At 37.2% G+C, this 22,382-nt stretch overlaps 2 protein-coding genes across 2 annotated transcripts in view; both read left to right on the top strand.

Moving 5' to 3' along the window:
* LOC148955816 (JNK-interacting protein 1-like) overlaps nt 1-22,382 on the top strand; it is a 47,066-nt gene that overhangs the window by 3,528 nt on the left and 21,156 nt on the right. Inside the window, exons 3-4 of the mRNA XM_089107916.1 lie at nt 2,654-2,779; nt 4,807-4,985. Of these exons, the coding sequence (XP_088964042.1) occupies nt 2,654-2,779; nt 4,807-4,985 (305 nt within the window). The remainder of the gene's footprint in view (nt 1-2,653; nt 2,780-4,806; nt 4,986-22,382) is intronic.
* On the top strand, nt 10,513-11,177 carry LOC148955817 (homeobox protein aristaless-like 4). The gene has a single exon (XM_089105094.1). It carries the CDS (start codon nt 10,602-10,604, stop codon nt 11,175-11,177), a length of 576 nt encoding a protein of 191 aa, XP_088961220.1. The 5' UTR covers nt 10,513-10,601.

Raw genomic sequence — 22,382 nt, 5'->3', positions numbered from 1 at the left:
TTTCAGTATATAGTCAAAAAGTGAAAAAGGCCTAACTCCTTCAGTTTGTTTGGGAAGTGAGGACCTCTGGTCGGATCGATGATTAATTCCGGATATGCGTTGAATCCCTGCTGCATCACAGAATTATTTCCCTAGAATAATATTAGAAAAAACTAGAGACCCTTAACAAAACGGCACTATGCCATGAGTATGGCAGTGATCCCATTCAGTATTACAGGGCATTTCTGTTTACAATTTTAGTCGAGTTTGTGATAACATTTTTTAAGTTTAGGACTACGACTGAGGAATAGCATGACATATCCTTCCTAAATTGTAATGGCTCTCTCATTGCTAATGAAACTGGAGTTTATTATTTGCTTCTTTCTTAGCAGTGATATTAGAAAGTCGGTCCACGGCATGGGAAATAAAATTCAAGTAATAGCAAACAACTTTTTTTAATCCCTGAAAGGCTAAAATGCATGATTTTAGCAATAATAAGAATGTTTTTACATGAGAAGCACCATTTTACAGCTCAAATCGGAAAAGAAGATAGTGACTACTCAAAAGCGAATAAAGTCATGATTCAGTGGAAAAACAAGCTGAAGGCCCTAAATGAACCCTTGGTTCCCTCATCACTCCATTTCCCAATTTAATTCTTGAAAAGAAAGGTAGACATGCTGCATCCTGCTTGAAATAGAATGAAAATAATCAGAATCCTGTGTTCTTGGAGGAGCAAGGTTGTTCTTTGGCTCCTTCTACCCCACCCTCCTTCCCCGACCTCTTATACCAGCTCTTATGCAAAAAGTAGATATATTGTAATGTATCAACTGTTTGAGCAATACTCAAGTAAGTATTTTCAATTTGTACAACTTAAGAAGCTATGGTTAGTGGTGGCCCCTCCAAACTCCCCTCTCCCCTGCCACTTCTTTCTTTTAGCAGAAAGATAGAAATATTGGGCCTTGTTAGAAACAAAATCATTGAAGGATTTTCATTGTCTGTAAATGGAAAATTAAAGTAGCCCAATAGTCCCTAAAAAACAAACCCTTTGCCTCCTGCCACTTTTAGAACAAGAAGTTAGACATCTGGCACCTTATTTGAACCAAATTCACCCTGGGATATTTATACCAAAATTATTGGAGACACACAATATACCAATGACATCTTATCTTAATCATCAGATCCTCTTAGTTTAATCTCTGCGATAATTATCTTTCAAATGAATTAGGATGTTGAACCTTGTTTGAAGCAAAATCGTGCAAGGATTTTCAGTCTAAATAATTCAGTCTAATTCTAATAATAAGTCTATTAAGTTTAATAATAATAAGTCTATAATAAGTCTAATAATAAGTCTATAATAAGTCTATAATAAGTCTATAATAATAATGATAAGTCTAATAATAATTTTAAGAAGTGTAATTCTAACAATTCAGTCTAAATAAACTAGAGCTAGAAAGTGGCGCTTTTATGTCCTCTGTCCCTCATGCCGCTAACTTCTCAGCACAATGGTACGCATATTACACTTTATTAGAAATGAAATCAGGAGAGGATTGGAGAGTAGAAGGGCCAGAGGCCCTCTACTATCCCACTTTCCCTCCCAACACCATCTTTTTAGCTGAAAGTTGGCGCTTTGCATCTTAGTTGAACTGGAATCCTGCAAAGATTTTAGTCTTTATGATTGGAAAACAAAATCGGTCCCAAAATCCATGCAATACTTCTACCCCTTCAATCTCTAGCCTTTTACCAGGAAAGGAAGCCATGTCCCAGCTTGTTTTGACCGAAAACTTGTAATGATTTTTAGTGTATATGATCTCGTGTATCTTGTTGGAAGCGAAATCCTGCAGGAATTTCATTGCGTACAATTTGAGGTATAAAGAAGGCATATTGCCCTTCCGACCGACCCTAACCCCAGCCCACAAATTTCAGTAGAAAGGCTGGTATACTTATGTTGTAACTGATGACGCTGAAACTTAAAGGGCAAGTACATCGTGCAGAAGGGATATAATCAACGGATATAAATGGATCAATGTGTCGTTGATCCGAATAAGAGTATTCAGTGATGGTTGACTTTACGAAAGTGGCAAATGTAGATTTAAACATGTTCTTAACTATGCATTTTCCCATGCAGCATTCCTTTTAAATCCCTTGTCTGTTTCCGTAATTCAACATAAATCAAGTCCTTCAGCCCCTCTCGGATCAAAGACAATAATTCTATTGCCACTTAGAATGTACTTATGCAATTTTAAGCTTCATTAACTTATGTATAATCCATTTTTTAATTGATATGCAGTTTTAAGGACGATGTGAGTAGATTAGTCAACCCATGTTTGTGTGAAGAGAAGGGGGATTCTCTTGAAGCCCTCAATAAGTGTCTTTTAAGGCTTCTCCTCAGCCTCAATGTGGAGGAATTCATCAAGTTTACACCCTATCCTCTCTTCACTTGAAGCAATATATTTAGAATAAGCGTTACGAATTCGTTCCGAGGAAGAGAAAGGAAGAGAAAGCTCTCTTCACAGGTTGGACTGAAAATATTCAGATAGCTCCTTCTCCTCACTCCCCCGAAAAATCTGAAAAAAACAGGTATCTAATAAATGTCTATATGACAGTGAAAATTTTCACCTGTAAAGGAAAGATATACTAGGTAGGATAACTTTCAAAATTTATTTTGTTCATCTAGGGTCAACAAGTTTTATGTTCTGCAGTTCGACGGATACGAGAAATGCATCCATCTCCATTTCCTCAAGCTTGTATACTGGAGATATCAGATCAAGGCCTTAGAATGGTTGATAAGAATAAACCCCCCGTGAGTGTTTCCCTTTTCTTCTTAGTTTTATTAAATACAATATTCTCTTGCGTGGTGCGCAAGATTTTTTCGACTTAAAAAATGTTTGATATCTTCACTATTTAACTACAAAGTGACCTGTTTTTGGCCTTCTCCAGTTTTTTTTTTCTTTTTTGCTATCTTTAATGTTCGACAGGTATGCAAGGGTGTGCCTCATTTAAATAGGAATTGAATACAGATATACAACTTACTGTTTCCTGTTTCATGCACGGTTGCCAAACTCAACTTTTCAAAGGCTGACGTTTTGGAGCCACATATTAACAAATTTCGCCCGAATCTTAGCTCCAGGACTTATCCATCTATTAATTGAAGCTTTGTAAAAAAGACTATCTGAGATATTTAATATAATATATAAACATGAAACCTATATTAATTTGTGTAAAGTAAAAGTATAATATTTACTTTGAAAAGCATCAATATCTGGTTAATAACTTGGGGGGGGAGTCCAGAATTCAGTAGTTTCTGGCTTCTTTGAAATAAGATTTGCATTCTTCAAACTCGTGCTTAGCGGAAGTGCATTGCTGCGATCTCGAAAAACAGGACATTTAAGGATCCAAAAATCAAACTATGACTATGAAAATCAAAAAAGTTATGTTGCTATGGCAACGTGAAGTGTTGCATCAAGCATTGGAAGGAAAAAAAATTGTTTTGGGTGAAACAGTCTTATTATTTTATTTCTTCGCCATCCATAGAAACCTGTTGCATTCGGGGTCTGGTGCGTCCCCCCCAGACAGAAAATTCTTCCCGAGAAAATACCTCCATGAAAACTGCCCCACCCCATAGGAAATTATCCCCCGACAATTTTCTCTGGAAAATTTCCCCAACGGAAAATACTGATCATATTTTTCAGTTTAATAGCATTTGAAAAATAAGGTTAGGATTATAAAGTTACCCATTAGGCGTTACTAAATATTTAGTATCCAGAAAATGTGAATAACATGAAGAGAAGCCACTCTCCAATATTTGTTCTCATGGGTCTCTAATTTCAGTCAGCGCAAAAAGCGTTTGAAAGATTTAGAGATCCATACTCATTCTCTATTGGTATACCACGCAAAACTAGGAGACTGAACTTTGGTTTGTGAAGGGAATTATAGACATAAAAAACTATATTCAGGGTACCTCCTTCCCTCCGGAAACGTATACCCACCCAATCCCTGATTTACAAAAGAAAAAACTTTTTTGTAAATTTCCTTGATTTCGTTTTTCAAATAAAGATACAAAGGGGAAGGTGATTTCCAAATTCTTGGTATCAATTTTTGCCTTCTAATTGGCATCCCTGGCAAATTTTAATTAATGCATGGTTTTCACCGCAGCGCTGCCAAGACTTGTTCAGATTTTCAGGATAAAGAATGGTCCTTTTAATAAGAAGAGTTATTTTCTAAAACTATTCAATCACAGCCCAGAATTATCCAACATTTGTAGTTTTAGGGTCCTAATTAACCCAAAAATGTACAGTTCCAGCAAAATTAGGTGGTGGTACAGTAGTTCCATATGAGACAGCGCAAGAGTTTCTAAAATACAGTATTGTATCCTGTTTTTGGCGGTCTAACTATAGAGTTTGAAAGCAGCCTAGAAGAGAACAGTTTTGATATTTCGAACAACTTAAGTTTAATGCTAAGTGCAAATGAAATGAACAAAGACAGTTTAAGCTCTGTATGTGAATACAAAGAATCTTGAAAGATGTATTGATATCATTTATATCAATTATTTAGCTTATTTATATCAAGGTTTCCCCACGCCAACTGTACTGGCAAAAAAGTGAACAGTGGCTCATTCCTATAACGCCCTCTCAAGCACTATAGACCAAAAACCTTCTAGGTATGACCTGTATAGTATGACATTCTCTTCGAGGAATATCCTGAACATGTTTTGTCTATGAAAAATGTTTAATGAGCTACTTTATAATATTAGATGTTGTGCAGTACTTTCATTTTAATTTCTTTTTTAATTTCATGAATTTCCTACTTTTTCTTTAATTTTTTTTTCAGCCAAATCAAGTTTCATGCCTTGATTACTTTTATGCACTTAGAAATGTTTCATTTTGTGGATTTCATCCAACTGATCATAGGTATTTTGGTTTCATTACAAAACATCCAACACGACAACGGTTTGCCTGTCATGTATTTAGAGGGAGTAGTGCAACGCGACCAATAGCAGAAGCTGTTGGGTAAGTAGGATTTGTAAACTATATATTAAATAGTGTTTCCACTCATTTTTATGCTCTGTCAGCCATCGGAAGTTTTCTGTAGAAATCCACAGATATTGTTTTGGATTCAATAGGATTTTCCGTAGACCACTAAAGGTTTACAAAAGTCTCAAGGTCATGACTGCAAAAACCCGGCAGGTTTTTCCTTCCCAATCGTTCCCGATTACAAGATTAGAATTTCGCCCAAATTTTAAACTTTTTTCTCTTTTTCTGGCTTGTAAGGCTCTCCAAACTTTTTTTGTACAGGTTTTATGCAAAACCCCTATAAAAAAAAGTATCAATAACCAATACCACAGACAAAAAAAACAGCAAATCATATTATATCAAAACTTTTGTCTGACAGGTTGTACATCATCCCTTATTTCTATGACTTAACTTTTGTTCTGCCCTAGTTTATTTGTTTTTTTGTTGTTTTTTTTCCCCAGGGGCGATCATATCAACCCAGTGGTCCTAGAATATCGTGGGAGGGCTTATTAAAACAGAAATTAAAATTTCTAGTGCCCTTTTATAAGTGACTAAAAAAATGGAGGGCAACTAGGCCTCCTCCCACGCTCATTTTTTCCCTAAAATCACCCGATCAAAATTTTGAGATAGCCATTTTATTCGGCATGGTCGAAAATATTATAACTATGTCTTTTAGGATGACTCAATCCCTCGAAGCCCCCAGGGGAAGGGCTGAAAGTTTTGAACTTTACCCAATTTTAACATATAGTATTGGTTGTTGGGAAGTATACAGACGTTTTCAGGGGGAATTTTTTCTGGCAGTGGGGGGGTTGGGGTGGGTCGGGGGTTATATGGGAGGATCTTTTCATGAAGGAAGTTTTCATGGGGGCAAGGAAATTTCTATGAATGGGGCGCTAGATTTCCCATCATTATTTTAAAAAAAAAATTAAATTGTCAAAAACAAGTTTTTCAACTGAAGGTAAGGAGCAACATCAAAATTTAAAACGAACAGAGAATATTATCTGTATGATTGGGTTCACCTTTTAGTCAATGCCTCGCTCTTTAAGCCAAAGATTTTTTAGTACTTTCAAAAGAGCTATTTATTCTAATTAACGGCCTTTGTGATTAAGGGGTCATTTTTAGAGAATTGGAACAAAACTTTGTTTACTTATTCAATGACGGTGAACCAAAATAAAAGCTGCATTAACTAAAAAACGATCAGAAATTAAATAAAAAACAACTTTTTTAAACTGAAAGTAAGGAGCAACATTAAAACTTAAAACGAACAGAAATTAGTCCGTATATGAAAGGGGCTGTCCCCTCCTCAACGCCTTGCTTTTTACGCTAAAGTTAGACTCTTTCTCACAACTCTATTTTTTAAAAAATAACAAACGTTAGCATAAAGAGCAAGGCGTTGAAGAGGGGACAGCCCCTTTCATATACGGAATAATTGTTGTTCGTTTTAAGTTTTAACGTCGTTCCTTACTTTCAGTTTAAAAAACTTGTTTTTTTATTTAATAAATACTAAAAACTGATGTGACCACTAAGGGGGAAAATGAAGTAATTTATGCTCTTAAAGTGCACATAAATTTGATGTCACTCACATGAATTTGTTTTCCAAAATTAAGGTACTAAACGAATTTCTCAAACTCGTGACCTATCTAGACAGTTTTTTTTTCAGGCCAGAAAATCCAAGGGCCAATTTAAAAAAAAGGGATAAGAAGCCGTTTTCAAGAAAAATATTATTATTTAGCTGGTGATGGTTGTATATATTTCAAAAATTAAGCTCAAATCACGAATACAAGTCTTTAATTCCTGGAACATATGCAAGTTTAATTCTAAGGACCACACAATATCCATAAATTACGCTTAATGTTTCCGTGTCTTTTTTCTGGCCCCCACTAGCTTATTTTTTGTTCTTATTTGCTTTGCTTTTCGAGTGGGTAAGTTAGTGGTATAATATTTGGCAATATCATTGCTGCTTTAGCTCAAGATTGTAGCCTAACTAACTTTTTTTAATTATGTGTTTTTTTGTTGTTTTTTTTCTTAGCTCTTCTCCAACGCACAGTAACATCAGAGATCAAAAAAATATATCTTTTTTTTAAGATCAGGCACGTGCCAATGTTTTTTTTTTGTGGGGATATAACAATTGAATGGGGACAAAAACAAAGCAAAGGTTCTCGAGGCTGGTGAATTACATAGAGAATACAGGAAATTACATTGCAAATCAAATAACCTCGAGATCTTCTGTAAGGGGGCTCAGAAGCCATGTGTGCCATGTCGCTGTTCAAATTCTGACATATGTAAGCTAAGATACTGAAAATATCAATTGGAACAATAAAGTACACATTTAAATGTGTGGAAAAATTGGACAAAGTTTTAAACTATAAATTTTTCAGGGCAGTATCACACTTTGTCAGTGCTGCAAAGTTTAAATGTGTATGTAAATAAGCGAAAATAGTTACATAAATTTGAGAACGCTTTTCTTCCATAAAAAATTAAAGATTAACATGGTAATTTTCAACGCCAACTGTCGCTTCAAAAGAAACCTACATAGTCTTAAGCAGTTTGGAGAAATATTATTCAGCTTATTTTTGCTGATTTTTCACCTTTTTTTTTTTTTTTTATTTTTTTTTTTTTTTTTTTTTTTTTTTAATGTGGCATCCACTACTACCGAAGACTGGATAACTGTATACACTGTTTTTTTTCATAAGGCAAATCATGGCACTTCTTTTTCCTCTAGACTTGGGTGCAAATTCTGTTTTTTATCAACAAGATTGCATTTGCTGACTTTTCTATATTAAAGAAAAATCTTTATTTTTTATCAACACTTAACAATTTTTTTGTTGGTTTTTATTTTTTCTTAGTACTGAGGACGACTTGGGGGAGGTCCTTGTCGAAATTTCTGCTTATTTTCGCTTCATATTGTTTTACTGGCTGGCATTATCCTCGTTTTTCTCGGCTATTTTATTTTATTTATTGATGTATTATTTTTTTTTTCTTCTTCTGAAGATTGCATACTGTCAGATTGCATACGAGCCTGAAGATTGCATACAGTCAGCATGTTGTCAAATAGTTCATGGTAACGAACTGTAAGTAAAGAGCGTTCCAGCTCAATAGTAACCGAAACTTTAAAAACGGAATTTTGATACCAATAGATACATCAAAGGAATCAGATCTTAATGGTGATTTCAAACATATAAGTTTCATCAAGTTTAGTCCTACCCATCAAAAGTTGCGCGAAAATTTTCGAAAAAAATGAGAAAATTTGCCTGATTTCCGAAAAAGGCGGAAACACCCCCTAAAAATTATAGAACTTAAAGAAAATCACACCATCAGATTCAGCGTATCAGAGAACCCTACTGTAGAGGTTTCAAGCTCCTATCGGAAAAAATGTGGAATTTTGCATTCTTTGCCAGAAGAAAGATCACGGATGCGTGTTTATTTGTATTTTTTTTTTCCCAGGGTTGATCGTATCGACCCATTGGTCCTATAATATCGTCGGAGGGCTCATTCAAATGGAAATTAAAAGTTCTAGTGGCTTTTTTAAGTGACCAAAAAATGGAGGGCAACTAGCCACGCTCTTTTTTTGCCAAAGTCGCCCGATAAAAATTTTGAGATAGCAATTTTGTTCAGCATGGTCGAAAGTATAATAACTATGTCTTTTAAGATAACTTAATATCCCAAAGTCCCCGGGGGCAGGGCTGAAAGTTATGAACCTTACCAATTGTTTACAAATAGCCTAGTATTGGTTAATAGGAAGTATACAGACGTTTTCAGGGGAGATTTTTTCTGGTAGTGGGGGGGGGGGTTGGGGTCTATGTGGGAGAATCTTTCCACGGAGGAAGTTATCATGGGGGAAGGGACATTGCTATAAAGTGGGCACCGGATTTCCCAGCATTATTTAAGAAACAATCAGAAATTAAATTTAAAAGAAGTTTTGAACTAAAAGTAAGGAGCAACATCAAAACTTAAACCGAACAGAAATTATTACGTATATGATTTGGTTCGCCCCCTAGTCAATACCTCGCGCTTTAAGTCAAAGATTTTTTTAGTACTTTCATATGAGCTACTTATTTTAATTAACGGCCTTTGGGATTAAGGGGTCAATTTTAAAGAACTGGAACAAAATTTGAACTTTAGCGTAAAGAGCGAGGTATAGACTAGGGGGCGAACCCCCTAATATACGTATTAAAAATATATGAATATAGAAGTTCCTTACGTATGTTAATTCGTAAGTTACGTATGTTTATTACTAATAAAAACGTTCGTAAATAAAATTAAACAACTTTCGAGAAAGCCATTTAACCAAATAAAATTAAAATTAATATGCAAATTTTGTTTTAATTGTTGATCTACGGTGAGCCAAAGTCAAAACCTGCATTAATTCAAAAACGTTCAAAAATTAAATGATAAAAGCAAGTTTTTTTTAACTGAAAGTAAGGAGCGACATTAAAACTTAAAAAGAACAGAAATTAATCCGTATTTGAAAGGGGCTGTTCGCTCCTCAATGTCTCGCTCTTTATGCTAAAGTTTGGCTCTTTCTCACAACTCTATTTTTTAAATAATAAAAAACTTTACCGTAAAGAGCGAGGAGTTGAGGAAGGGACAGCCCCTTTCATATACAGAATAATTTCTGTTCGTTTTGAGTTTTAATGTCGCTTCTTACTTTCAGTTAAAAAATACTTTTTTTTATTTAATTTTTGTATTTAAAAATGATGAATATTTTCAATAGTGTGGTAAATATAGGCTACCTTGTTTCACCTCGGTTGGAGGACCAAGTTGAAAAATTTAGATTTTTGGGGGGAGGGGGGTACGGGCACCTCGAATTCTTGTTTTGAGGATGAGGATTAAGAAAATTTCTTCGGCCCTGACAAGATTGTGCGCTACTGTTTGTCTTGTTTTTTATGCCTGTTGTTTCAATAGTAGGTTTTATGCCAATACATAGTTGGATTAATGCCAATTATTACAATTCACTGATGTACAAAACTTAGCTACAACTTCCTTTTTTCTCTTCAAAATCATACTTATTAATGTGAAAATCGCAATCCAATCACAATGTTTATTAATTTTTCCTATTTCATTTCAACATTTCCATGTTGACCATAAACAAAGCATCTTTTCATTTCTTCGTGGGCTTTTCTGTTATAATAAAATATTGCGATCCTATTCCGCTTCACTGGCTCTTTTTAAGCGGGTCATTTTAATTTCTCGAAGTGGATTTGAACCACAAACCCCTTTTGTTCACTGAGTTCAGAAACTTTTGGGCCGTCAGTGACAATAGAGCTTCGTTTCATTTTCTAATTGGTATCTCAAACAACATGAATATAAACGCTATACAATAGATGCCTATTCATGATGAAGTTCATATTAGAATAGAGTATTGTTTAGCTTTTGTACATGCGCTAAAAGTTGTCAAAAGATGAAATATATACTGACTTTTTTCGATTCTACAATTAGTAAATGCAATACTGTCCTAGGCGACTTGAGATTCGCTGAGATTATATGTGAGACTATATCATTAATACAACAATATTAAAATTCGTTTATATGGTTCCCAAAAATTGCTGATCGAAAAATTTGAACTGTAAATTGACATAAAGACAAGATAGAAAAGGTCGTTAATAAGGCATAATGGTTTCGCCATTTCCTGTAAGTGGGCCTTCTCCAGCGCTTTCTCGGCTATCTTCTGAACTTCTTGAAGATTATATGCTTGGTCGTCGGAGGCAGCAGAGGCGGAATCGCACAACATTCACAGCTCAACAACTTCAAGCTCTTGAGAATTTATTTGCGAAAACCCGCTACCCAGATGTATTTTTACGCGAAGAAGTAGCGATGAGGACTGGTCTTACTGAGGCAAGAGTCCAAGTCTGGTTTCAAAATCGACGTGCCAAGTGGCGTAAGACAACGCGACTTCAATTAACACAAGACACCACTTGGCATATGAGGTATTTACAGAATTATGTCGCCGCCCAGAAAATGATTGATCAATTCCCAGCTGATACACTCTCGACACATATTCCACAGAGTTCTGCTATTGAAAGATTGCAGCTAATGGCAATGCAAACTCAGATTCTATCACAAAGAGATACCCATCCGTCGACGACAAACCTTCAACCCATTAATCTAACTGTGGATAATCGAAACAGTGATTCGGGACCAGCTAAGGACAAAATTGGAGACAACGAAAATGAAATAAACCTGAAGTAGTAAGTAAATAATAAAAATGATTTGAACCATACTTTCATATTTCTCTTTATATTGCATCTTTCGCTAGATTTGCCTCTATTTGCCAAACTAAGCCTTTAACAGAAAAACTGATCCCTGTATTTGGGATCAATTTCATAAGGAAAAAGCTGGCCGTGCTCTTGATGGATCCTAAAATATTGATACACTTTATTTTAAGATATTTTCTAGTAGATAAATGGTATGTTTAACACTGCTTAGTCTACCATGGGTTGTTTTTTAACGCTATTTAATGCTCTTTTTCCAATCAACGCGATACACCCTACTTTTGCACGTCAAAATTCAACAATTTATTAAATACTGTTCTATATGTAATATATGTAATATATTATATATATGTAATATATAATGTAATATATAATGTAATATATAATACATATATATCATTATATATATGTAATATATGATGATTTTAGAAAAGTAAAGGACAGTGATTTTAGAAGATTGACATTTGTGGTATTATTATTGCCATTTTTTCTGCAGTGATGCTGCAAAGAACTTTGAACTTCTAATAAGGGGGCCAGAGTTCCACCAGAAAATTATCACTCGTGTAAAATACCCTTCCCCGCCAAAAATTTCCCCGGAAGATGCCCCATGCGGAAAATTCTCTCCGGAAAAGTCAAATAATTCCCGAATAATTTTCTTCGGATAATTCCCCCACACAGAAATTGAGCAGCCAGGGAAAAAGTATAAAATAGGTACCTCAAAATGCCGATTATATGTCCAGAGGGATAACAAAAAGACTAGATATAAAAAACGGGTCTAGGATAGGGGTTAGTTGGTCTCCAATCACTTTTGCCTTAAAAAAAGGACCAGAAATCTCTATTCCTGACCACCGGGAGGATATTGAAGATGAAAAGGGGGGGGCAGTTTCTTCTATATAAAATAAATCTTCACCCTCCCTAAATACAAAACGATCAGAGAATCGTACTCTAGATTTTTTAAGCTCTTATCTACAAAATTTTTGGGATTATTTATTTTTTCCAAAGAAAGATCACGGATGTGTGTTGTTTTTTTTTTTCCAGGGATGATCGTATCGAACCAAGAATCCTAAAGGAAAAGTTTGAGTTAAGTGACCATTCAGATTGGAGGGCAACTACCACCTTCCTACGACCCTACCCCCCCCCAAAGATATTCTATTGAAGTATCGAGATAGCCATTTTTTTTAGCACAATTGAAAAGCTAGGACCAGTAAATATGCCTCTTGGGATGACATTACCCCCCCCCCACATTTACTAGGGAACGGGCTGTAAGTTTTGCGATTTGTGCATTGTTTACGAGTATTATTTGTTATTGTAAAACATGCGGGATTTTTTCGCAGGAGAACTTTCTGTGGGGGGGGGAGGATTTCTGATTTGGTAAGTTTCAGTGGGGAGAAAACTTTCTTGGAGGAATTTGCTTCATTTCATATACAAAATTATCTTTATTCGCCTTTCTTTCTCTTGGGATGCACAATTTTACAGAAAGTCCAATAAAACTACGAAAAAAAGCCAACTTTTGAGCAACAGAATGGCTTTTGTCGCTAAAATTTTGAGAAAAAGTTACCCAATAACATATCCCAAACCGGCCAAAATCATCCGGCAGAAAAAAAACACCTTTTTTCATGGAAAAGAGGGGGAAATCTCAAATATTATTTTCTGCAATGTTTTCTGGATTGGAAGGTCATTTTCTATTAATGTAGGTCTGGGTAGACCGAAAAAGACATTAGAATTGAGAAAAATTCTATGATTTAGTACCCTATTTCCACCCTCAACGAGGTCAGAGGGGGATGAGAAATCAGAATCTTAATTTGCGCAGTATTCAAACACAATTGAACGCCGAAATGCTCAGAAAAACTTGCTTGATAACATATTCGAAGTTGCTTGAAAGCGCTCGAGCAGAAAAATTCTTTTTTGAGGGAAAATAGGAGAAAGGGTGGGGGACTTCGATTTTAAATTTCTGCAATATTTTCTGGATTGATAAGGTCGTTTCCAACAGATTCAAATCTGGTGAAACCGAAAATGACAACCGGAATCGAAAAACTCAATGATTTAGTACTCCATTTCCACCCTAAGCGATGTCAGAGGGGATTAAAAATTGGAATCTTATTTGTGGTGTATTCACAACCAAATTAACTCCAAAAAGTTCATAAAAAATTGCTATAACCTACCCAGAATCGTTCGAAATCGACCGTGCAAAATTTCAGGTAAATGCATCTTCTCATGTTCATTCAAGAGGAAAGATCGTGCAGCGAATTTGACGGGAAAATATTCACCAGTGACAAACGATAAATTTATTCAAATAGGCCTTTCACTATTATTTCAACTGCTCTGTGTTGTAGCGTCAACAGATGGTTCGGATCTGGCCAATACGCTAAAATACGAGCTATCAACATTCCCACATGCCCAATTCCAATCTCATAAAGCAATGCACCTGGCAGATAAGGCTGCACTTGCTACTGATATATGCAAGAAGCACAAACCTGAAGTTCAACTAATGCCAACATAAACATACAACTATGTCGTAGATGGTGGTTTCTAATTCATTCGGTAGGATGGGGCATTTTATCCACTTACGGAGAGGTAGCTTCTTCTTACTTAACTTTTGTATAGAAGAATTTTGCATTAGCTGACGTCGTTTATGTTGTCATAAACTGGCCGACCATCAAAGGTCGGCCAGTCGGCCGTCGGCCCACTGGCACGTCGTTTTTGTTGGCTGTGCCAGTAGGCCGATCATTAAAGATCACGCCCATCGGAAGCGAACAAAAGGAAAACAGTGCCTTACCATCAGAGTTGCCAATTTACACACTTTTCGGGAGAAATGCATTTTCATTGCACTCTTTCACTCCATGGGCTGGATATTCACTCTTTTCGTCCTTTATTTTCTCTGTGCACTCTTTCTTGCACTCTTTTATGAATTGATGATAGAAAAAGTTTCGGCAAAACAAAAAACAGTAAATTAAATCATTAAAGTGCAAAAGATAGAACAGCTAGCCGGTATGATCTCATCTATCTCTACCTGGGCCGTCCCCCAGGTGACTTTCTGATATTTTCAACCACTTACGAAGAAATAGATCAAAGTATAAATAACAAGTGAAAACGTGGTAGATTCAACATCAAATTTTATAGAAGGAAGTCTTAATCTAAAACAGTGTTGATTTAATTATTTTAAATGTTTTACTTATTTTTATTAATTAATTAATAATTTATTAATTACTTTCATTTATTAACTGGCCTCTATTTTATTTAAACAAAAATAAAATTTCAAAAACTACAAAATGATTATAGCTGTTAGATTATTTATTTGGAATTTTTCGCCCCTAAAATATCTACTTAGACATTTAAGTGCAAAAGATAGAACAGCTAGCCGGTATGATCTCATCTATCTCTACCTGGGCCGTCCCCCAGGTGACTTTCTGATATTTTCAACCACTTACGAAGAAGTAGATCAAAGTATAAATAACAAGTAAAAACGTGGTAGATCACGTTTTCACTTTCGTTTATCACGTGGTAGATCTACCACGCGGTAGATCACGTCGTAGATCACATCAAATTTTATAGAAGGAAGTTAAAAGCTGTTGGGCACAACCATTTTTCCCTCAAATGGAAAAGTGAGTATGCAACATGCAGTAAGGCGATGGAGAAGCAACAATCAAAACAAACCTTTCAAAGTCTTCTCTCAAACTGATAAAATTCTGCAAAGACTTTAGGCCTATTCACCATGCCTTGCCTTACAGTCTAAGCTAATTTTCTTCGGATACTGACAGATAAAAACTGGTTATTGTTTTATCTGTAGACCTACATTCTCTAGTGTGTACCAAAGCACAAATGACCCATCTCGGTTAGCCGTTTTTCTGAAAAAAAATCTCATCTTACCAGCCAGGGGTCCAAAAAGTTGCTTTAGATGGGACCCATACTATCAAAATGACATAAAAGGCTACATTAGAAAAATATGGGTATCCTAAAGTTGTAGTTTAGACACTTCTTGCTATCTCGGAAGATCATTGAGTTAGGTGAATGACACTTTCAGAAACGAATCCAGGCCCTAAGAAATATTGGAGCCAATTGAAAATGACAATGAAAAATGGGTAAATATTTAGCATGTCATATTAATAACCTGTGAATAAAGTTAACATACCACTCGATGTCTTTTCTTGTGTTCTTTCCAAATATAATAATCGCTTTTGGCGCAAATTCACTTCACCCCACCCCTATATACCAATTCAGGGTGTATATTTGTCCTGAATTGTAAATGGTGGAAATGACGCTAGGACTGTTTAGAGAAAATATTTTAGTTTTAAATATTGTATTTTAATTTGAGTTCTTTAATATATTTTTTTTCTTTTCATTTGTTTTGCTTAGGACGGCCCTTGGATGTAGGGTCGAAATATTCATTTAAAGTTGCATTCCACTCTCTTATTAAAAAAAAATCCTATTGTTCTGCTTGTTGTTTATGATGGAAAGGCAGTGTGGTCTTCGTCGCTGTTTACGTATATATGCAAATTGGGGAGGAAATTTTGAGAAAGCCATTTAGCCAAAAAGAATAAAATTAATATACCAATTTTATTTTAATTATTCATGCACGGTGAGCCAAATTCAAAACCTGCGTTAATTCAAAGACGTTCAGAAATTAAATTTTAAAAAACAAGTTTTTTTTAACTGAAAGTAAGGAGGACATTAAAACTTAAAATGAATGGAATTTTCCGTTTCCGTATAAGAAAGAGGTTGCCCCCTCCTCAACGACTCGCTTTTTACGCTAAAGTTTGACTCTTTCTCACTACTCTATTTTTTAAAACAATAATAAACTTTAGCGTAAAGAGCGAGGCGTTGAGGAGGGGACAGCCCCTTTCATATACGGAATAATGTCTGTTCTTTTTAAGTTTTAATGTCGCTCCTTACTTTCAGTTAAAAAAAACTTGTTTTTTTTTAATCAAACAGTTCGTGGTAACGAGCTGTAAGTAAGGAGCGACCCGGATTAATAGTAACCGAAACTCTAAAAAACGGGATTTTGATAACAATAGATACATCCAAAGAATCAAATTTTAATGCTGATTTCAAATATATAAGTTTCATCAAGTTTAGTCTTATCTACCAAAAGTAACGAGCCTGTAAAATCTGCCTTATTTTCGAAAAAGGGGGAGGATCGAAAAAGGGGCTACATACCCAAGAGCGAGGCGTTGAGGAGGGGACAGCCCCTTTCATATATGGAATAATGTCTATTCGTTTTAAGTTTTAATGTCGCTCCTTGCTTTCAGTTAAAAAAAAAACTTGTTTTTTTTAATCTTACAGTTCGTGGTAACGAATGTAAGTAAGGAGCGACCCGGCTCAATAGTAGCCGAAACTCTAAAAATAGGGATTTTGATAACAAAAGATACTTCAAAAGAATCAGATTTTAATGCTGATTTCAATTGTATAAGTTTCATCAAGTTTAGTTCTACCCATCAAAAGTTACGCGCCTGAGAAAATGTGGCTGATTTTCGAAAAAAGGAAGAAAGACCCCCTAAAAGTTATAGAACCTTAAGGAAAATCACACCATCAGATTCAGCGTATCAGAGAACCCTACTGTAGAGGTTTCAAGCTCATATATACAAAAATGTGGAATTTTGTATTTTTTGCCGGAAGAAAGATCACGGATGCGTGTTTATTTGTTTTTTGTTTGTTTTTTTTTTTTCCCCAGGGGTGACCGTATCGACCCAGTTGTCCTAGAACATCGTGGGAAGGCTCATTGGAAAGGAAAATAAAAGTTCCCATGCTTATTTTTTTCCCTAAGTCACCCGATCAAAATTTTGAGATAGCCATTTTGTTCAGCATGGTCAAAAATATGATAACTATATCTTTTAGGATGACGTAATCCCCCAAAACCCTGGGGGGAGGGCTGAAAGTTATGAACTTTACCCAATGTTAACACATAGCATTGGTTATTGGGAAGTATACAGACGTTTTCAGGGGGATTGTTCTGGTAGTGGGGGGAATGGGTAAGGGTTATGTGGGAGGATATTTACATGAAGGAAGTTTTCAGGTGGGAAGGGACATTGCTATGAAGGAGGCACCGAGTTTCCCAGCATTACTTAAAAAAAGATCAGAGATTAGATTTAAAAAAAAAATAGGTTTTTCAACTGAAAGTATTGAGCAACATCAAAATCTAAAACGAACAGAAAATATTACGTATATAATTGGGTTCGCCCCCTAGTCAATAACTCGCACTTTAAGCCAAAGATTTTTTAGTACTTTCATATGAGCTATTTATTTTAATTAACGGCCTTTGGGATTAATTTTTAAAGAATTGGAACAAAATTCAAACTTTAGCATAGAGAGCGAGGTATTGACTAGGGGGCGAACCACCTAATATACGTATTAAAAAATATGAATATAGAAGTTCGTTACGTAAGTTAATTCGTAAGTTACGTATATTTATTACTAATAAAAACGTTCGTAAATAAAATCAAACAATGTTCGAGAAAGCCATTTAACCAAATAAAAGTAAAATTAATATACAAATTTGGTGTTGATTATTCATGTACGGTGAGCCAAAATCAAAACTTGCATTAATTCAAAAATGTTCAAAAATTAAATAAAAAAAAACAAGTTTTTTTAACTGAAAGTAAGGAGCGACATTAAAACTTAAAACGAACAGAAATTATTCCGTATATAAAAGGGGCTGTCCCCTCCTCAACGCCTCGCTCTTTACACTAAAGTTTGACTTTCCCACAACTCTATTTTCTTAAACAATAAAAAAAAACAGAAGATCCCCCTCGGTAAATACCCCCCCCACGCCGAAAATACCCCCCCCCCGGAAAATATCCCCGCGGAAAATACCCCCGGAAAATAGCCCCGGAACATACCCCCCTCCGTGGAAAATAAGGCTTTCCAAATTTGCATATTTCATTTGAGTTTTATTTTTTAATTTCCGTAGGGGAAGGAATTTTGGTACTTGTGTATTATGCGCCGCTCACTCAAGTTTCGAGAACACACCGGTTTTTTCTTAGTTTCTTCGTTACTTTAGAAATAAATTTGGACTATAGATTTGCACATTAGGGAGGGGGGAGTAAAGCATAGCGGGTCTGCATGCAAAATGTGTCTGGTAAACTATTCTGCATATTAGATAGATAAATAAGTGTATTTTAAAACCAAATATACGGCAATGAACACAGTAAAATATCATAAATGAATATCGTGAATGGTGGGTGTTTAACCCCCGGAAAATGTCCCCCCCACGGAAAGTAACCCCCTCCTTGGAAAATACCCTCGCAGAAAATACTTCCCCCTCCCTCTGTGGAAAATAAGGTTTCTAAATTTTAAACTTTTATTTGTTTTTATTTATTTAAAAGTATCAATAACTATATTTTAGGCTTCTCAGTTGCAAAAGAAGTAATGCCACACTATGGCAGTACTGGATCCAACCAAGTTGATTCGCTTTATTTTAAATGAAAATAGGCTGCGTTTGGTGATCTGTAATTGCGTATCAGCTATAATGAGGGGGGTGAGTCATTGTTTGGTTGGCGGTAGGCTAGATTCCTAAAAAAGTACATTTTGATGGACAAACTGCTTACTCTTCATGAGACTTTAGATAAATGTTGAAAGAGGTAAGGGGGAGTAGGAAATAATTAAAAGTAGAGGAGGAGGTGCTACTCCCATTGCTCACCCCTGCTGCCACCTACAACTTTTTTTGCACCCCAAATAAGGGCAGAGCCTCCCTAGGGAGAACACGTGGTTAATGGGGTCAATGACCTCTTTTTCCAAGATCGATTTATTTGATGTTTCTATATGTAATAGCTCCAGGGCGAAGGTTGCACATGCGCATTGAATTCTAACGGGAACAATGTTATTGATCTGGGACTCGAGGGGGAAGTGAATTTCCGAGAACTTGATTGCGTAATCGATCGTGAATGTCATGGTGTCCAGAAATAGTATTTGTTGTTGTTTTGGTCATGTACATGCTCTCAGCGAATGTCATGGTGTCCAGAAATAGTATTTGTTGTTGTTTTGGTCATGTACATGCTCGAGGCGAATGTCATGGTGTCCAGAAATAGTATTTGTTGTTGTTGTAAGTGCACGCTCTCAGCGAATGTTATGATCCAGAAATAGTATTTGTTGTTGTTTTGGTCATGTACATGCTCGAGGTGAATTTCATGGTGTCCAGAAATAGTATTTGTTGTTGTTGCTCTCGCCCAAATGTTATGACTTTCCCGGAAACAGTTAGATCACGTGTTTCCTTCTCAGCCAATCAGCGAGTCGGATACATCCCCCTTCTCAACCAATCAGAGAGCTGGTTACATATGATTTCCCCGTTACATAACAATTCACCCTTGAGATTTCGTATATAACGGACACGCAATGTGATTCAATTATCAGAAAGTATTTTGACGCTGTGTAAACAACAATGGATAAATTTGATGAACTTGAAGCCTTGGCAACTTCAATTTGCAATGTACGTACATTTTTTATTTTCAAACGAATTTTCCTTGGATGTCATGGTGTCCAGAAATAGTATTTGTTGTTATTGCTCTAGGCAATGTTATGAGTTTCCCGGAATTTGGAACACCTGTGCTGTCGACCTCAATTCACCTATCATGAATCAATAATTCCCCTTAGAAACAACAAATTAATTTTCCCTTTCTTGACAGATCAATCAATCAATGACATCATCTGTCAGACTTTAAAAATTTCCGCCTAGAAACATTTCTCCAGGAATAGATCCAAGTCATTAATGTCTTTGCCTCGGGAACAACTCTTATGGTCGAACTCCAAAGGATATTAATAACCAAAGGCCATGGAAACAATTAGGCAAGAAACATCTTAGCGATGAATTGTTTTAGCGCACGAGAAGGTTTCATATTAATTTGAAATGCGTTAGCACAGAGATGCCAATAACAAAGGAACACGCTGAATTTACGTTTAGTGATTATTTGGGCGAAACCGTTTTAGACAGGTTATGGAACTATTTCGGCGAAACAGATAGAGACATTTTAAAAGAAGATTTTGAAGAGATTTTGGAAGAGGTTTTGAGTGTGGTCGTTATAATACACAAGTTTCATTTGAACAGTGTTGTGAGGTCCTCTAACCCAACCCCAAAGGGTTCCAATCCTCCTACCCCAACCCAGAAGGACGCCCCCGGTCCTCCAAGGCCCCCCAAGCTCCCAAAGGCCCTCCACCGGTCCCCAAAAGTACCCCCGGCACCCAAAGGCCCTCCCTGTGCCCCAAAGGCCCCCAAGCTCCTAAAGGGCCACCGGCGCCCCCAAAGGCCCACCCAGACCCCCAAAGGCCATCCCCGGGCCCCCCAACGGCCCATCGAGCTCCCAAAGGACCAACGGGGTCCCAAAGGCCCTCCACCGGTCCCCAACTTCCCCAAAGGCCCTCCCCTGGTCCTCAAAGGTCCCCCCGGCACCCCAAGGCCCAACGGGGTCCCAAAGGCCCTACCTTGCCCCAAAGGCCCCCCAGGCCCCCAAAGGCCCTCCCTGTGCCCCAAAGGCCCACCCAGACCCCCAATGGCCATCCCCGGGCCCCCCCAAAGGCCCATCGAGCTCCAAAGGACCAAAGGGGTCCCAAAGGCCCTCCACCGGTCCCCAAAGGTCCCCCAGGCCCCCACAGGCCCTCCCTGTGCCCAAAGGCCCTCCCTGTGCCTCAAAGGCCCTCCCCCGGCCCCCAAAGGCCCACCCAGACCCTCAACGGCCATCCCCGGGCCCCCCAAAGGCCCATCGAGTTCCCAAAAGACCAGCAGGGTCCCAAAGGCCCTCCACCGGTCCCCAAATGTCCCCAAGCTCCCAACTGGCCCCCCGGACCCCCAAAGGCCCTCCCCCGCCCCCCAAAGGTCCACCAGGCTCCCAAAGGACCAATCGGTCCTCAAGTGCCCCCCAGACCTCCAAAGGCCCTCCCTGTGCCCCAAAGGCCCTCCACCGGTCCCCAAATGTCCCCCAGGCACCCAAAGGCCCTCCCGGCGCCCCAAAGGCCCACCCAGACCCCCAAATGCCCACTCCGGACCCCAAAGCCCATCCCCCGGTCCCCAAAGGCCCCCCCAGCTCCCAAAGGACCACCCACCCACAAGGGACCCACAGACCCACAAAGGCTCTCCCCGAGCACTCGTCTTTCGTTGATGTGTGTTGTCTGAAACCTATGATTTGGGATGTGTAGTTTGCTACTTCAGGCTTTCTGAGCTAAGGTTTCCTAGTATTTCCTAGGTGAATGTTGTCTGAAACCTATAGTTTGGGATGAGTAGTTTGCTATTTCAGGCATTTATGAGATAGGTTTCTTAGCCTTTCGTTGATGTGTGTTGAGTGAAAATTATGATTTGGGATATGTAGTTTGTTATTTTTGACTTTTCTGAGTTGGATTTCTTAGTCTTTCATAGGTGAGTGGTGTCTGAAACCTATGATTTGGGATGTGTAGTTTGCTATTTTCGACTTTTCTGAGCTGGATTTCTTAGCCTTTCATAGGTATGCGTTGTCAGAAAATTATGATTTGGGATGTATAGTTTGCTATTTCAGGCTTTTCTGAGCTAAGGTTTTCTAGTATTTCGTAGGTGAATGAAGTCTGAAACCAATAGTCTGGGATGAATAGTTTGCTATTTTTGACTTTTCTGAGCTAGGTTTCTTAGTCTTTCGTTGGTGTGTGTTGACTGAAACCGATGATTTGGGATATGTAGTTTGCTATTTTTGACTTTTCTGAGCTGGATTTCTTAGCCATTCGTAGGTGTGTGTTGACTGAAAACCTATGATTTGGGATGGTTAATTTGCTAATTTTGACTTTTCTGAGCTAGTTTTCTTAGCCTTTCTTAGGTGTTTGTTTTCTGAAACCTATAGTTTGGGATGTCTAGTTTGCTATTTTTGACTTTTCTGAGATAGGTTTCTTAGCCGTTCATAGGTGAGTGTTGTCTGAAACCTATGATTTGGGATATGTAATTTGCTATTTCCGACTTTTCATAACCGGATTTCTTAGTCTTTCGTAGGTGTGTCGTGTCTGAAACCAATGATTTGGAGTGTGTGGGTTGCTATTTTTTTGACTTTTCTGAGCTGGATTTCTTAGCCATTCGTAGGTGTGTGTTGACTGAAACCTATGATTTGGGATGGTTAATTTGCTATTTTTGACTTTTCTGAGCTAGATTTCTTAGCCTATCATATGTGTGTCCTTTCAGAAAATTATGATTTGGGAGGTGTAGTTTGCTTTTTGGACTTTTCAGAGCTAGGATTCTTAGTCA

The sequence above is a fragment of the Artemia sp. Qi Xiang Cuo genome, chromosome 2 (genome assembly GCF_049724085.1).
Source record: "Artemia sp. Qi Xiang Cuo chromosome 2, ASM4972408v1, whole genome shotgun sequence".
Lineage (NCBI taxonomy): Eukaryota > Metazoa > Arthropoda > Branchiopoda > Anostraca > Artemiidae > Artemia > Artemia sp. Qi Xiang Cuo.
This window is presented reverse-complemented; position numbering and strand designations above follow the sequence as displayed.